The 16,990-nt window shown below is 44.6% G+C and overlaps 1 protein-coding gene and 1 pseudogene across 1 annotated transcript in view; both read left to right on the top strand.

The window, feature by feature from the left end:
• Positions 1-6,162: 6,162 nt before the first annotated feature.
• The window catches only part of VWC2 (von Willebrand factor C domain containing 2), a 635,067-nt gene continuing 624,239 nt past the window's right edge, over positions 6,163-16,990 (top strand). The window contains exons 1-2 of the mRNA XM_086964983.1: positions 6,163-6,970; positions 12,191-12,957. Of these exons, the coding sequence (XP_086821109.1) occupies positions 12,268-12,957 (690 nt within the window). The 5' untranslated portion in view covers positions 6,163-6,970; positions 12,191-12,267. The remainder of the gene's footprint in view (positions 6,971-12,190; positions 12,958-16,990) is intronic.
• LOC147722450 (guanine nucleotide-binding protein G(I)/G(S)/G(O) subunit gamma-5 pseudogene) lies at positions 11,601-11,753 on the top strand (annotated as a pseudogene).

The raw sequence follows: 16,990 nt of genomic DNA, 5'->3' as shown, positions 1-16,990 counted from the left end.
ATTCCTTATAAATCGCTAATAAGGAATCGCAAAACGTTTTGTTGATGCATGTCACCGTTAATGTCTTCTAATTCACTCTTCACCAATTGTGGGCCAGCCACTAAAGACAAGAAAGCAACAACACAGACTATAAGCAGATGGGCCAGGCAGGCAATAACTCAACAACTCAAGCTTATAAATCAGTGGGGAAGGTGGTTCCTGCTCAAGTCCAAGGCTGTTCAACCAGAGCAGTTTAAGAATCTCGGGCAGTGGCAGGGCATTCCTGTTTTCAGTAAATGTGAATGGCGGCGACCTAGACATCACACCATAAATTTGTTAAATACTGCAGGCTCGATTTATCGGATTCATCTGATGATAATTTAGGGTCTACTGTTTTAAAGTCAGCAATGAAGTAACTCTTGATGTTATTAAATTATTTTTGGTAGCATATATTGGTGCAATTTTTTTAACTTGATAAATCATTAAACTGTAAGGTAGGGGACAAGGAGAGTAGAGATGATGGAGTAGTGATTCAATAACCAAAGCCCCCCGAGTCCAAGGCCCACCACCGAAAAAAAGGAGAAAGAGGGGGAGTGCTCTTCAGAAAAACAAGATTACTGATACTAAATCTGGGTACTCCAAAAGCTCTTCACCTAACGCACCTACATCACCTCCAATAGTTATTCTGTCACACCTCCCAACAAAAGACTTATCCAGCACTGATCTAATGGGTAGTATGGAACAATTAATGAGATCACTCACATTGCCATTAGTAGAGAGGCTGAAAAGAATAGCCCATCAACTGGAGAATTTAGAACAGGCTATCGGGGAAATTAAAGGGGCAATTAAGGACTTATCAAAGTCAATACAAGCGCCCCCAACCCCTGTACTACTCCCAACTACCATCGCTCAAAAAGGAACAAAAACTACTAATTTGGCTAAATCAAAACCTTCGAAACCATTGCCCCCCAAAACAGCAGGATTAAATACCAAAAATATAGTAAAGGAAGCACAGGAAGGTGGAAAATCGAATTTCCCTACCCTAATGGCCACAAAAACATTGCTAGGGTATTTCCACCTAAGAGGCACAGAGTAGAACTGCCCCCGGAATCAGTTCCGTTTGTGATGGTTCTTACAGGAGTGCCAGTTTTAGAGGAGGGTAGTAGAGAAGATCAGCATCAGCTGAAAAATAAAGTTATATATTGGCTCAGACAGAATTGCCCACTACCACCAAACACAAATGGCGAAATTCTTCATGTCAGGCGTCTCCCCTGGTTGGGACAAAGATCAGAGGATATAATGGGTGACATCATTATAATTAACTTCAGAGATGACAGAGCAGTCAGACATATCGTAAATTGGTTCCCACAAAATGGCAGTAATCCAATCACTGTATGTGATTTGACTTACTTTTACCCCAGAGGTTTAGTGGCCCCGGTGCCCAATTTTAGGCTCCCGCTTCATTATCAGAGCAATCATATTGGGCCCTCATTTCGACATCAGAACGCTGGTTTTGGGCCCCCATTTCAAAATCAGGAAGGTCGCCCCAGGCCACTCTTTCACTATCAGGTTGATCGCTCCATGCCCGTTTATAACCGCTACGCGGCTTTAGCGGGCATGGAGGGAGTTGACTGACTTCCTTCTGGGGGCACAGCAGACGATGATGCTGTTGGTTTACAAAAGGTGTCCCCAATGATTATAGAACCAACCCATAATGGTAATGCATATGTCTCCCACCCAAAGCATATATGTTCTCAGGACACAGTGACTGACCCCGTGGCTGCGGATGACGGGCAAACTGAATCCGCACAAGGCATAGGAATGAGAGGTAAAACATGGGAGGCAGATTATGATGTGGTTAGAATAGTGTCCTGGAATATAGCCGGTTTGGCATCCAAATTTAAAAATAAAGAATGGCGCCAATATTTAAGCAGGTTCCACATAATTTGCTTTCAAGAAACATGGGTGGTTGACAATAGCTCCCTCCATATCCAAGGGTATAAATGTTTTTTTGTCCCCGCAAAGAAACTAGATCAGGTAGGGCTATGGGAGGATTGTCTTTATATGTAGATTTGAACCTCCAGGGCACATGGTCGACCTTAAACTGTAACTCACATGACATTCAAGAGGTACAGTTAAATGGTAAAGGGCTAAAACTGACCATGTTTAACGTTTATAATAATGTAGCAGGTGGGGGCTGTAATGCACTGATAAGCGAATTGGAGTGCAGATTGTGCCAGAATATTGTTGGGGGGATGGGGACCCACGCTCAAAACATTCTGGTCATGGGGGACCTTAACTGTCACCTCTGTCCGGCTCTCTTCTCAATAGATGTGGCCTGTTTGCGCTGTCCAGTGGATAATGGGGCTCATTTTGAGCACTCAGTGGAAGGTCACGCTTTAACCAAACTCTTGCATACTCATGACCTGGTTCATACTATTGATATGGTGGATATATTGCAGGATGGTACCCTCCCACCAACTTTTAAGGGTAGAGGATGTTCCTCATATATTGATTACATTTTAGCTTCCAGGGCTTTCAAAAATAGAATCACTAGAGTTGGGATCAATTGGAACCCGTTTAGTGATCATAACCACCTAGTACTAGATGTACTTTATAGGACTTGCCCTAGAGGGAGGAGGCCCGGTGCGATAATTGAGAGGGTCATGGATCAGGGCAGACGCCTTAGGTGGTCCAAAATAGACGGAGGAAGGTTTTATAGATCCTTGATGGAGAGTGGGAAATCAGCTATTGAGGCGTGTTTAGATATGACAGTAGAAGGGCGGCAGCTACTTCTAGCATTTGAGCAGATTGCCAGTTTGTAGATGGTCTGCTAAAAACTAGCATCCCGGTAAAGAGAACTTGCTGTCATCCGCGCTGGTTTGATCGGGATTGTTCCAAGGCCCTGAGGGAGCTTTAAAATAGCATAAAAAAGACCAAGGGACGCCCTACAAGTTGCCTTATGCAGGAAAAAATACAAGAGCGAGCTGAGTAGGAGGAAATTAGCTCTACAATCAGAAGGATGGGCAGATCTAAGAGAGGCGGGGGAAAAGAGGGATATGTCAGAATTCTGGAGGATTATTAATAGACCTACATTCCAGGACGACAAAGCCCCTGAAATAGGAACAAACATCATGCCTGACATATGGATGACTCATTAAAGGGGTCTATATAATCACGAAGTGGGAACATCTGATGAACAGGTAGGGAATGTTGACCAGGGCCAGCCCGTAGTTTTCTCAATTAAGGAAATCAAGGTCGGGATTGAGGTTCTGACAAAAAATAAAGCCCCTGGCCCAGACGGTATCCCGCCAGATTTGTTCCTAAGCTCTGTGGATTTGTGGGCCCCTATAATGACAAGGGTTATAAACACAGCAATTTGCTGTGGTTTACCGCCCTCGTGGTCAACAGCTATTATTGTCCCTATTTTTAAAAAGGGCAATGGGGACGACCCCCAGTGTTATCGACCGATCTCACTGATCGATGTATCTGCCAAAATTATGGGCAGGGGGATACTAAACTGGTTGACTGAGTGGACAGAGGCAAACAATATTATCTCAGATACTCAGTACGGTTTTAGGATGGGCCGGTCCACGAGCGACCAATGCTTGAACCTCTATATGCTGGCAGCCAAATACACCAAGGCTAGTAATGAATCTATTTAAATGGGGTTCATGGATTTGGCAGCCGCCTTTGATCATGTAAATAGGGACAAGCTTTGGGACATGATGACCAGAATGGGGATAGAGTTTGGCCTTATCAATATTTTAAGATAGGTGCATAGGAGTACTTCAGCACAAGTTAGGTGCAACATAGAGGGCGGACGCACAGACTCATTCCCTTGCAGAAGCGGGCTACGCCAAGGATGTATCTTGGCGCCTTTTTTATTCTCACTCTATATTAATAACTTGGAGCAGTACCTCCTACAGTTGGGATCTGATTGCCCACGAGTAGGATTGCGTCATGTTCCTGTGTTACTATACGCAGATGATGCGGTCCTCCTCGCACGTACACCAAAGAGTCTACATATCTTAATTGATGGTTTTGTAACTTTGATGGGCTCATTAGACCTGTTTGTTAATTTGGGTAAATCCTACGTGTTGTCAGCTGCAAGAAACCCTGCACTAAATGTACCTTCATGATAGGGAGCCTTAAAATAGAGAAAGTTAAATCATTTTCTTATTTAGGCTTACTATTTGACGGGTCATTAAAATATAATTGTCTGGTGGAGGAACGTTCCCGTAAGATGAATGTTACTAATGGCGCAATTGCAGGTTACGGGCGTAGGTTGGGGAGATGGTGCCCTGAACAGGTGCTGAACCTGTATAACTCTATGTGTTGTTCCAAAGTCATTTATGGGGCAGAGGTATGGATCTTTGTGAATATTTGCCAACTACAACGGGAGGAGAACAAACATTTACGATCCGTCCTGAAAGCTCAACGAAGTTTAGCTGCAGTAATTGCACACAGGGAGTTAGGGATACCCTATCTTGAAGATCTGGTGAAGGTCAGACCAATTTTAGCGTGGCTAAAAATCTGGGTTAATCCAGAGGCGACCTTAAGCAGGGAAATCCTGAATGACTGCCTGGGCAGAGACAAATGGATGCGAATCCCGTGGCTCAGTTATGTTAAGACCGCACTAGAAACCCTGGGCTTCGGGAATCTCTTTGCTGACCTGGCAGTGATCATCCCCCAGCATAAAATGATCGTAAAAAAGCGTTCTTGGCACACAAAGTTACACGGAGAATAGAGTTAGAAAGGGCTAAAACCACGGTGTGTGCTTATAACCTTGTTAAGACCACAGAGGGAATGGACCATATCTATATCTGATGCACAATGCTCAGGACAGGTTTTTAATGTGCTGTTTTAGGCTCAATTTACTACCGTATTTATTGGCGTCACCACTAGGGTTTTCAACTACAATTGAGCAGAAGGGAACCTGTGGCTGCGACAATAGTTCTCCGCAGGATTCCCTTCATTTTGTATTGTTATGTTAATTTTATTCAATGCCTAGGCGTAGATTCTTGGTTGATATTTTAAAACAAGATAATATGAAATGTGCCCAAGAGGCCTTGGTCTATCTACAACAAGCGACTGACCCTCTCACACTGTGTTGTATTATTAATTTCATCAAAGTGGCGGTTCGATTAAGGGCAACCAGGGGGGTGGGAGGACTGTAAGATTTTAGCGATAGGTTTTAAGGTTTACAAATGTCATTTTATATTTAGTGACTTTGATTGTATTTATACTGGGATTCATATGCTAATTTAATTGTCTTTTTAAAAAATACTGTATGTTTGTGCATTTATGGTGATTTTTAATCAATTAAATAAAGAATCCTGAATGAATGATTCAATGACTTACCAGTAATCTTCATTTCCCCGATTTGTAGTCCTTCTCGTCCCAGTCCAAAACCCTCCTCTTCCGCATTTTTTGCACCTCCAATAAAACTAATTGAGAGGTAGAGCAAGTGGTGCATGGGGAGGAGATTTTTGGGGAGTGTTTTAAACAATGAAGAAACTTAAGGAAAAAGGTAACTTTGCTCCTAATTGCCATGATTCTTTCTGGCAGAGGAGGCACCTCAAACTGTAACGAGTTTAACAAGGAGGACTACAATTCTGGCGAATGAAGGTTACCAGTAAGTAACTGAACTATTACTCCCTCACCTCATGCTCTGGGCTATGTGATGTATCCTTCTATCTCCTATACAGTACTTGCATTGTAATGCATATTGGACTATTTTACATCTCAAAAATACACTAACTCATTCAATCGGTTTTTTTTTGGGGGGGGGGGTTCTAAGCCAAAAAAGGCTTTTTTAAATATTCTACTCATGGCAAAGGTAAAACCATATATATTGGCTTTGCCAAAGCGGTAGGTTGTGTGATTGTTTTGGTGCGAAATTTCCCCAACGACATTGGAGCGCTTTTTGTAAGAGCTGCATTATTGTACAGATTTTGCTAAACACGGCGACAATAAGTGAGTGCCCGGGCTCACGGGATGTTGGGCTGTGTACTACGAACCCGGTTCTCTACTTCCCCAATCAGCTGCTCTGGTCGTTAGCCAGCGTGACAGTAGCAGCAGAACCAAGGGAGGGATACAGGCAGCGCAGGCATGAGGGCAGATAACAAGAAAATCACAGTAAACGTGGGACATTGGAGCTGGGAGGCAGGCTGGCACGCAGTACAGGCTGTTCCGTGATCTGCAGCTCCCCTTCTGGCCTCCGCGGTCTAATTCATTCCTGTCTCGTCTTCTCGGAGTGCGCAGACTGATTGCCAGACGGCTGTTTAACTCTGCGCTTTCCCGGTCGCCGTAGCGCAGACGTAGCGCCTCTATCCAGCGATTGCCTCTAGAATTCTGAAAAGCTGCAGCGAGAGAAATGGATATCGGGCAATTCTGCACATCGGCTCTCGTGGACAAGTAAAACTACTTCCCCAACATGCTGCATGCTAGCGCTCAAACCCGCACTGCTGATTCAATGACATTCTCTATTTTGTAACTGGATTTCCCCCACGAAATTTTTTGAAATGTTTACCACTTTTTAGAGTGCGTTTTTTACGGTGGAAGGAGGGGCCGGAGCAGCAGCTGCCGAGCAAGTCAGAGGTGGCTGTGCGTGTCTTTCCTTCTTTCTGGCTGACCTGCCCGCACTTTGCACATCGGATCCGCGAACCTCGTTGTCATCCTGCAGCCAAGGATCGCGGGGAGCTACAAGTCTGGAGCACGTCTAACGGGATCAGAGCGGGACAGACCTGGAAAACAACGCACACTGCTGCACAGGGCAGACTGCCATTGCGCTTCTAATACACCTGGCACTGACGGGAGTCTTCAGGGGACCCACCGATATCGCGTTTCTGCCGGTTCCTGTTTCCAGTGTATTTTAAAAAAGGAAAGACAATGGGAAACCCGTGGAAGCAGCGGCTGTCTGTAAAGCGTTGTCGAATTTGTGGTTTGCTTTAACATGGAAACAATCCGCCCTTTGACGTGCTTGGATGTAAGTTTTTGAGTTTTTTTCTCAATTTCTTTATAACAGCTACTTTTTGTGGGAATTGTCCTGTACATACGCGAGGATGCGAGTGGGTGAATGATTTTACAGCACACGTTATGCGGAGTAGTTAAGATGACGCACACTCCTGTAAGGTTTTTTTGTTTTTACATTTGATAGCTTCAGTGGATAATTACTATGTCTTGTAAGTACTATCGCTGGTGCTGTACAGTTAGGATGATTATGACAGCGCGCGATCGGTGCTGCGCCTTAGAAATGGCCTGTCAGCGAGAATGTCACGCTTCCACTTGCGACCCCCCTCCGTTTCCGTTATTTCACTAGTGCTCGTTATTTTCTGTTCACGTTTTCTGACGGACAACACCCCCTCGGCTCACAGCAGCCCATTCCGAGCCGAGGCTGCGCATCACACTGACAGTGACAAGAGTTGTCATGCTTTTTTCCACTCCACTAGACTGATTTGCAAAAGAGAAAACGTGAACAGGATGGGAAGTGGTTGGAATGGGGAGATGGCACAGCGGGAGGCGCCCAGACTCACGCGCGCCGTGCCTTGTTAGAGACGCACAGGCAGTTCCCGGCACCGCAAAGGACACAGACTACTCCTAGTCAGCACACAGGGATAGTCTTGTGCGTGTTTATTATTTCCAACAGCAATTCACCGGAGGCTCTTGCAATGGGATAGCTCGAATTTTCAATCTGGGACGAGTCTCGCCTTTATTATTGTATATTTTTGCATCTACAGTTGGAAGTTAGCCCTGTCACATAATCGATGCCTTGTCTTTGCCATTAGTGTATCTGAATACCATGCCATTAATCGTCTGCTTGTATTTGCATTTCACCTTGGCCACAATGGAAACCTACGGGGATGGTAACAAACCACTTCCGGTGACGCCCATCCCACCTCCTCGCACGTGCTGCATGCTGTGAGACCCCTTTTCCATACCAGGCTATCCCACCCTGTCTGCAAGAGCAAGGACATGGCTGATAACCTACGCGGTCAGAGAGCTTTGAGAAGGAAACACGCAGGTGCCCCTGCTGCCCCCCACTACCCCCTCCATTGTTGCTACACCCCTTGGCCCTGTTTGCAGAAGCAACATGCTGCGCCTGAAGAGCAACACAAACATGTGGCACACCGGTGAATGGCAAACAGAGGTTTTACAACTCGTGTGTTCTAGATAGTGTTAGTGTGAAGCTGGGCGACCCAGAGGATACAGCATCCCTGGGGTGCTCTCCTGGTAGACAGGATGGCAGCTGTCCACATGGGGCCACCGTAGGTAAGGAGGGCTTCTCACCCATCTGTTTATTGCCCTGTGCGTCAGGAGGGGAGGAGGGGTAAAGCCAACGAGGGTCTTATAACGGATTTCAATTTAAAGGCTCCTCACATTCACCAGGGTAGCAAGGCTGTGCCATTGCCACCTCGTGTTGCCCTCTCGTAGAGGTCCTGGGGAGATTTCCATTTCTATTTTCAGTTCAGTTCAGTTCATTATGTCTTTATTTCGATTAAAATAATCATAAAAGACTGTACAATCAATATTTGAGAGACTTTAAGACAGAGAGAGAAGCTCAAAGGTTGCTTCCAAACAGATGTTGTTACATAAATGGACCACAGTGTCAAAAACATAAAATTAGACATTTAGCTTAAGATATAAATGTTATAATAAATTAAACTTTTATCTTGAGATAAAAGTGTTATAATACACAATAAAATCCACTGTTGTCTTTTAAAATGATAATAGAAAGAGTAACATTTGTCTGTCCAGCCATCAACTCATAACAGCTACACGTTAGTAACTTAGCTGCTAAGTAATTAAGGGTCTGATGGGGCTTCCCTATATCTTTTGGCTCGTATTACCCAAGCCCAACTTAGGTATTTAGCAATGGTGATAACAATAAACTACTGAGTGGAGGTCTGCAGATTTCTTAACACTTCCATGGCAGATCTAATGCCCATAATCATACAGATGGTTTTGAGCCATTTAGACCTGGGAAGCTTGTAGGCAGGACATACAAATAAAACATGAGCCACAGATTTAGTCTGATCGCTGCAAAAATCGCACAGGTCGGACAATGGTGTTAGCCATCTATTTTTAAAAGTGTTGGTTGGAAGGGAACCCACCCTGAACTGGTGGTAGAGTTTCCTATCTAGTGGTCTTAAGATGGTGTCCGAGTAAGGTTCAAACACAGATTCCTGTTTCTGCATCAGAACATCTGTAGTCAAGTTTGTCCTTGTGGTAGATGAAAAGGGCTTGAGCTTGATCATGTTCCAGTAAGCTGACTTAAGCTCCTTTTTCGACGGAAATGGATTAGCTTCCGGGTTTTCCCACAAAGAGCTCATCCCTATTTGACTTAGGGTATTTTTTTTGTTCTACAACCATTTGATCTTACTTATGCGTCCTACCCCCCTAAAAACCAGAAGGGGTTTAGCATAGATAGAGAACTCCGGGGTAACCCAGGGCCTTCTCCAGAATGCTATCGGCCTTTAACGAGCCAAGTCCTCAAGACGTGGACAACCCAGATCCAAATATAGAGGTAGCAGTGGTGTGGATTGTGGGAGACCCGTGATGCCTCTGACAAATTTGTTCTGAGCCTTGGCCTGTGATGTTAGGTTGTCAAAACCCCATAATTCTGCTCCGTATAAAGTTGAGGTGACGACTTTGGAGTTATATATGTTGAGGTTAGGGGCCAATGGTTAGTGAATGAGAGCCTCTGCACTTTTGTGAGGGCTCCCGCCAACTGAGCATGTTTTAAAGCTAGCCTGTATATCTGGGGCTTCCAATTCAGTTTCCTACTTCAAGTTATCCCCAAATAGGTGAACTCCATTAGCAATATAGATTGTAAAACGAGATTTCTCTGTATCCATTCCTCCCCACTGAGGTAGCAGCATGGGACATGATTGGTACATGGTGGGCAGTGGAGTAGCCAGGATGTCAATGATCCTAAGGTAAGCAAGCAACATGGCTCCACCATACCCAAGTTAGGGGCTTAAATGTACCCACAATTGAGGGCCAGTGTTACTGAACCTGCCACATTATTTACAGTAATGCTCCATGGGGTAGGGAGAGGTAAACAAGGACCTAGATGTGACCTCATCACCAAATGATAATTTTGCATGTGTATTTTTTTGTTTTATATAGCGCACACTTAACCGAAGGACATTAGAGCGATTTACATGAGCACCAGTTACAGATTCTGTTAGGCACTGCAAGATTAAGTGATTTGCCCAGATTCACTGAATAATGAGTCAAGACTGGGATCAAACCTAGTTCCTCAGTTCCAAAGTCATCGGCTTTAGCCACAATGCCCGGGTTTATCATACCTGTTCCTTGCTTCTCTCTAGGTACAAATGTATTTAAAAAAAACACAAAAAACAGCTGCCTGTAAGACTCAACATGTCTCACCAAAGCTTCACCCCCACACCCCACCCCATGGTCGTTGACTCCATTCCCCTAAAAGGGAGAAACGCCCCACCCTCAACTCATTTCACCATCCTACTGTTTATGTTATTTGATTCAATATAAAGTACTTCTGTATTGCTCATATACCTGGTAAGGTTTCTTGGCGCTTGAGTAGGAGGCACCACAAAACAGGAATCAAAGAAGAGTCAGGTCTTCAAGTCTTCCAAAAAGGATAGCAAGGAAGGCGCAGAGTGGAGACTCAGAGGAAACAAATGACAAGGTGCTATGACGCGAATTGAGAAGCCACATGACCCAAGCAAGCTTTCTTAAATTTAGGATCTGCCTGAAAATGAGCTGCGAAGATTGAAGCCGTATGCCTAAATGCAAGCATAAATGCGATTCTGATACAAGGCCAGGGAATATCAGGAAATGGCTGATATTCAAAAACAATTTCCGTTGTCATTGAGAAAGCAAATGACTTTCCTCACTTGACAAGGAAGAAAAGAGCAACTGGGATAGCAGAAAACATGGCAGTATAAGGATCTAAGGAGAGAAAGCACACTCATGCCACGCAAGGCCCTTGCAACTCCGTCTAACCTTAACCATCCACAATACATTCTGTCTCCTGGTAATATCCCCATTGCCCATTATCAACCCTACAATCCAAAAATACATTATATCTCCACAACCCTGCCTCAGCTCTATTATCTCCTAGTCTGAAAATATAATCTGGTGGTGTGACCCTCACTCACCTCCCATCACCAAAAACAAAGATCACAACTCTCCACCATGGTTAGTAGAGAGAGCTGAAGAATGTAGCCCGAAATAGCAGCAGATCAGTCTGACTGGGCAGCTGTGCCGAATTTCTTGTTGTGCTTCAGTCAGGTCTTATGGACCGAGTGGGTGTGGGGGTTTAGGGGTACAGGCGGAGAGAAACAGTGACTGCATTTGGCCGGGGTTGCCTACTTTTCACAAAGAGAGGGAACTGCGAAAATTGTTGCTTACCGCTATGATCTTCCAGCGGAGCACAAACTGCCCGCCATGGTCACAGAAGTATAAAAGATCCTTCTCATTTTACTGCTTGCTCCAAATACCAGGTTTACACAGAAGCCACATATTGAAATTATTTGCTTAATAAATACACTGCCTCAAAAGGACTATTCTCTACTCCCGTTGCAGTTTCACCACTGATAGTCACCGAGGATTCCCGTTCCACCAGCGCAGAAATGTCAGGGGCCTCAAATGCTAGCCCCATGAAAACGATGGTGCATCATTTGCGACTGGAGGTCAGCCTAAATCGTGTGATGGTTTCTCAAGCTGCTGCACACTTGAAGCAGTTCTCTCTTGATCCCTTGCTGACTGTCTTGATCCCTTGCTGACTGGAGTCTCGCCTAGTTAAAATCCTTCAGACCTCCAAAAGTGTGTTCATTTTTTTTAACTCGTAGAAATACTTTCTTCTTTTAATCCGCGATCTATGTTTACCAATATTCATATCTGCCGACGTGTGCCGTCACAAATGGTGACTTTTCAAGGGGTGGTCAGGTTTAAAACCTGTACAGAAACTCATCATTGGAATAATGTGCCAAGTTTATCTGCTAAATAGCGACTGTTGTCAAACCTTTCTAACATCTATCGCTCCCATTTCATTGAATTGTGTGGTGTTTGCAATACTGTTTCCTCCTTACACAAGGGACTGTTTGACCCGCTGGTATTTGAAAGCCTCAATCCTCTAGGTCAATTTAATGATAAGACAGGTTCAAAGAAATTGACATACCTAACTTGTGCTCTGATGTGTGTTTCTGTTTTCTCTCTGCAGGGCTCCCGGATAGACCTAGTGGCTCAGTGTTGATGGAGATGCAGTTTCTTGCCCCTCATGGGATTCAGTGCTAGGAAATGCCCAGCTCCACTGCTATGGCCATTGGAGCCCTGTCCGGCTCCTTGCTGGTGACCTGCTGTCTGATGGTGGCCCTCTGCAGCCCAGCCCTCCCAGTCCAGAAGCTGACTCAAGACAAGGAGCCCAGGCCTAGCCAGGACAAGCGTGACCAGGCCCGCCGGGACAGTCAGAACCAGAATCAGGTTGGACTAGCCAAAATAAAGGAGGTGAGCCGTAATGAGACCAGCAGGGAGTTTAAAGCCAATGGGACCCGGAGTGACACCAGCAAAGAACTTCCTACCAAATCGAAACAGGGTTGGGATGGGCCAAGCAGCGAGCCAGCAGGTGCACGCCCAGCCCAAGAGCAGGCGGATGGTTTTCAGACAGAGGATTTGGAGGAAGAGTCCATTTCAGAAACTGTTGCCACCCCGGAGTCGCCAGAGGAGTATGCCTACCCAGACTACAGAGGAAAAGGCTGTATAGATGAGAGTGGGTTTGTTTATGCCATTGGTGACACCTTCACCCCCGGCCCTTCTGCTTGCCCGTGTCGGTGCACGGAGGAGGGCCCTCTCTGCATACAACCAGAGTGCCCCAGGCTACACCCTCGCTGCATCCAGGTAGACACTAGTCAGTGCTGCCCTCAGTGCAAGGAGAAGAAGAATTACTGTGAGTTCAGGGGGAAAATCTACCAAACCCTAGAGGAGTTCACGGTAAGAATGTAGTATTTTCCCTGGCATTGATTGTCTGATTATTTTCCATATCTTAAGACGCGTTATCCATTCTTTTTGTCCATACAACACAACTGAGTTACATATAAAGTTTGACATATGAATTAACACATTTAAGTAACTGTAACGCCACCAGTGGTTCTTAAAGCTGTTCGACCATATGTCTCAACAAAAGGTATGCGTGACAATAAGGCAAACAAAACTATTGAATTTGAACCTTTTTGCTGAGGTGTAGAAAACACTTATTTTTGTCGACTTTTGGAATGTGAAAATGGTATTAAAGTTTGAGTAAAATCGGTAGCTACACTTCCTTTTCCATAAGCCTGACAAGTAGCTGAATCAATTGCTTCAATGTTTGCCTGGTGCCAAACACTAGGGAATGATTCAGAAATTGGGTAATGGAAAGTGTACATTTTGTCTAGGATTAAATCTTGGTCCTAAGGCTGAGCTCCCTCGATTGCCTTTGAATACCTCTTCCCTCAGATTAGTGTCGGAGATTTCTTGTTGTTGAAAACTCCCTAGAAGTTACTAAGGCACATGCATGCATCTTCTTCAGCAATTCTCGGGGAAGCATTAAAGGTTTCACAAGTGCGTGCAAAAGTGAACATGCATCTTTAAAGTACAACGACCTCCCAGTAGTGGGGCAACAATACGATCAGGGGTCAGAGTATTCACCTGAAAGCCTATTGGACAACAAATCAATCAAGAGACTGGACACATACCCAAGTGCAGTTTCTCTGATAGACACCGAAAAAAGACCTTATTTTGAACTTTTCCAGAACTTCAAAATAAGCATGAAAATTTAAGAACCCTAATCTTGTAAGTGCCTTCTGACAGACCTTTTCTAGGTCGCCTTTATAGTAAATTAGTTGTTTTTTGGCTATAAAATGTGTCATGACTCTGGCACTTGTTGGAACAGATGGAAGGGAAATATTTAGTGGTTTGTTGTAGTGGTACAACAGTTAAACTGCAACACGGATATACGCAAATCCCGTAAACCAAATGTGGATACTGTTATAATTCAATGCATCGGGGATCCAGGCTTAGTATACATTGTGTTCTTATTCACAATCCATTGGATTTGAAGCACATTTGAAGATACATTTAAAAAAAATGTTTTTAATGTACTGCGTTTCCTTTTGCAATAACTTTAGAGCACTTGAAGTTTTCATTGTTTTTAACATATCTCATGGCCAGTGGTAGCCTGTCGCATGGGCCAACTGGGTGCCAACCTGTGCATGGGCTCACCAAGCTGCCTCCATGAATGCTGTGCATGCAACACTCTCCCTTGGTCCTGGATCCAGTAATTCAGTTTAAATGCTTTAATCATTTTTTCCATAATCCGTAAAAGTGCATGTTTTATGCCCCCTCAACCGCCTACCTCCCATCTTCCTATTGTCCCCTGCCCAGATTCTCGAGACCCTCATCCTTCAGCAACCACTTTTGACTAGCCTGAAGAAGCTGGCCTGTGGGTGATTTAAGTGAGGTGAGGGAGGAGGGGAGATGTTACGGTTAAGATACCAGTCATTGCTCTGATATAATCAGCCATAGTTCTACCTGTGAACACAAAGATGACCCCTGTTGCCCCATTTTATACACCTTCAGCAGTTGTGGCTCCACATTTGGATTCATCCAGAGTGCTATCTCAGCAAATGCCAGCTCTGGTCATGTTCCTGCAATGCCAGTGGTGTTCCGCTCACAACACCTAAAGAGTATCCTGAGGCAATTTTCAATTCAATTCAAAATTGAAGCTAATGTTAGGAAATTCATCAGAAAGAAAAATTGTTCTGTCCCACTCTGTGTCACTCTTGATGATGGGCCGACGCGATGCTAAAGCCAGTTTTGAGTGTGTGGGATCGTGTGCAACATATCAACTCACTCAACAGAGAAGTACTAGAAAACTCACTGTACTCCCACCTTATAGATCGTGTGTTGATCCATGTAGGAACAGTACCTACTTGGACCTACAACAAAACAATGGAAGACAACACATGTCTTACTACTGCCCTCACACACTTTGCAGTGTCATGCTTCATCATTGGGCCGCTTCATACATCCAGGTGCAGGCCAACACACTGGATGGAGCGCAATCTTTTTTGACGAAGAATAGTGGTGAGATCAGATCTAGTTACGCGACCCTCAGCTCTGATCTCACCACTATTCTTCATCAAAAAAGATTGCGCTCCATCCAGTGTGTTGGTCTGCACCTGGATGTACGATGCGGCCCAATGATGAAGCATGACACTGCAAATTGTGTGTGAGGGCAGTGTTAAGACATTTTTTGTTGTAGGTCCAAGTAGGTACTGTTCCTACAAGGATCAACACACGATCTATAAATTTGTCCAAGACTGTGCATAGGTCGGAGTACAGCGTGTTTTCTAGTACTTCTCTGTTGAGTGAGTTGATATTGAGAGTAGGGGAGCCAGAGAAGTCTCAGTCCCTTGCCTCTCCTAGTGTGTTCTTTATCCTGTGCAACATAGACTGCCTCTGGTTAGCTGAAGTGTTACACAATCCAGAAAAAAGCAGAAGTCAAAATAAAAGCAAACTCCGCTTTAAGTAGGCTGCTGGTTGACAGTACCATGTGGAAATAACTTGAGTTGTGCCTTGATTTGGTCAACAAATATGGCGTTCTGTATAATCTTAGTTAACATTTCAGGGTGCAAAATGGGGTGTGTGCAGAAAAACTAAAATTGTGTTAATTGCTGTTGGGATATTATGCTATTTAAAAACGACAGATTTTGATTTACTTAAAGGCCTGACTATTCTTCCAGAGTAACCAAGAGTACATGGCCCTCCTATCTTTAACTCGTTAGGATAAACTACCTAATCTTCAGGCATAATCATTAACATATACAATATTGTATTGTACTAAAACTAAAGGGCCTTATTCAGATGTTAGTGGGTCTGCCACTGACAAGCCGTCAGTGGCGGGCCCACCGGCATCCGTATAAGTGGTCCGACCGCCGTATTATGCTCCGGCGCTCGAAGGCATTGGGCGGAGGGACCACCTGCTGCTTTTCCGACGGGCTCAAGGAGCCTGTCAGTGCAGCAGTGGGACTGTAATCTCTACAGTAGGGGCGGGGCCTGCTCATTATCCTTTTCCCTTTGCCTTTTCATGGCAAAGGGCAGGCGGAAAAGGACTTTGGGGGCTGCAAGGAAGGAAACATTTCCCCCCAGGCCTCCACAATGGGGCCCGGGGGGGGCACTTTTGATGCCCCCCCAAACACCCATGCATCCTGTGCCAGGCACCATGTGGTCCCCCCAAACACCCATGCATCCTGTGCCAGGCACCATGTGGTACCTAGCACACTGGGCACGGATGTATGTGGCGAGCACAAAGTAAGTGGTTTTATTCATTTATTTATTTACTATTACTTATCCCGTCGTCTGCTGTCTTTCACCACCCCCACCCTGCCAAACCCTGGTCCCAACGCACCGCCCACTGCTCGTAACTGTGCGCGCTGCTACGGGAAGGTATGATGTTGTTTCAAGAGTATTTCAATATTAAAAAAAACTCACAATATTTCGACCTGCACATTCAACTATAATATTTAATGGAGGACACATGGCATCGTTTTGATTAATGGGCTAAGCAGCAATCTCAAAATAACAATGAATGTATGCAAAACAACTAAATCAGGCTCACTGTAGTACTTCTTCTCTGTCTGTGCTTCTGCTTTAATCTTGATGCCTGTGTCTTCAGCAATAAATCTAAATGTGTCTAATGTTATTACTTCATAATACCTCCATTTATTACCAGAGACCCAGGGGAATGTTAGAGCAACACCAAGTCATTTCTATGAATTGTGGTCAAAATACCTGTCATTTTACTAACTGTGATATACAGCTTCTTATTACACAGTGTTGCATATTAGCAACTGTGACATAGCCCTCCTTATTACATAATTTTCTATATACCAGGGAAGAACAGTGTTTTTTATTTGTACCTAGGTAAATGCCTAATTACCTCTGGGCGTGTACTCAGTTGTTACCTGCATTAATGCTGCTGGCTCAA

Source organism: Lissotriton vulgaris, chromosome 4_1 (assembly GCF_964263255.1).
Source record: "Lissotriton vulgaris chromosome 4_1, aLisVul1.2, whole genome shotgun sequence".
Classification (NCBI taxonomy): Eukaryota; Metazoa; Chordata; class Amphibia; order Caudata; family Salamandridae; genus Lissotriton; species Lissotriton vulgaris.
Note: the sequence above shows the minus strand (reverse complement) of the source record. Positions and strands in the feature narration are given on the sequence as shown.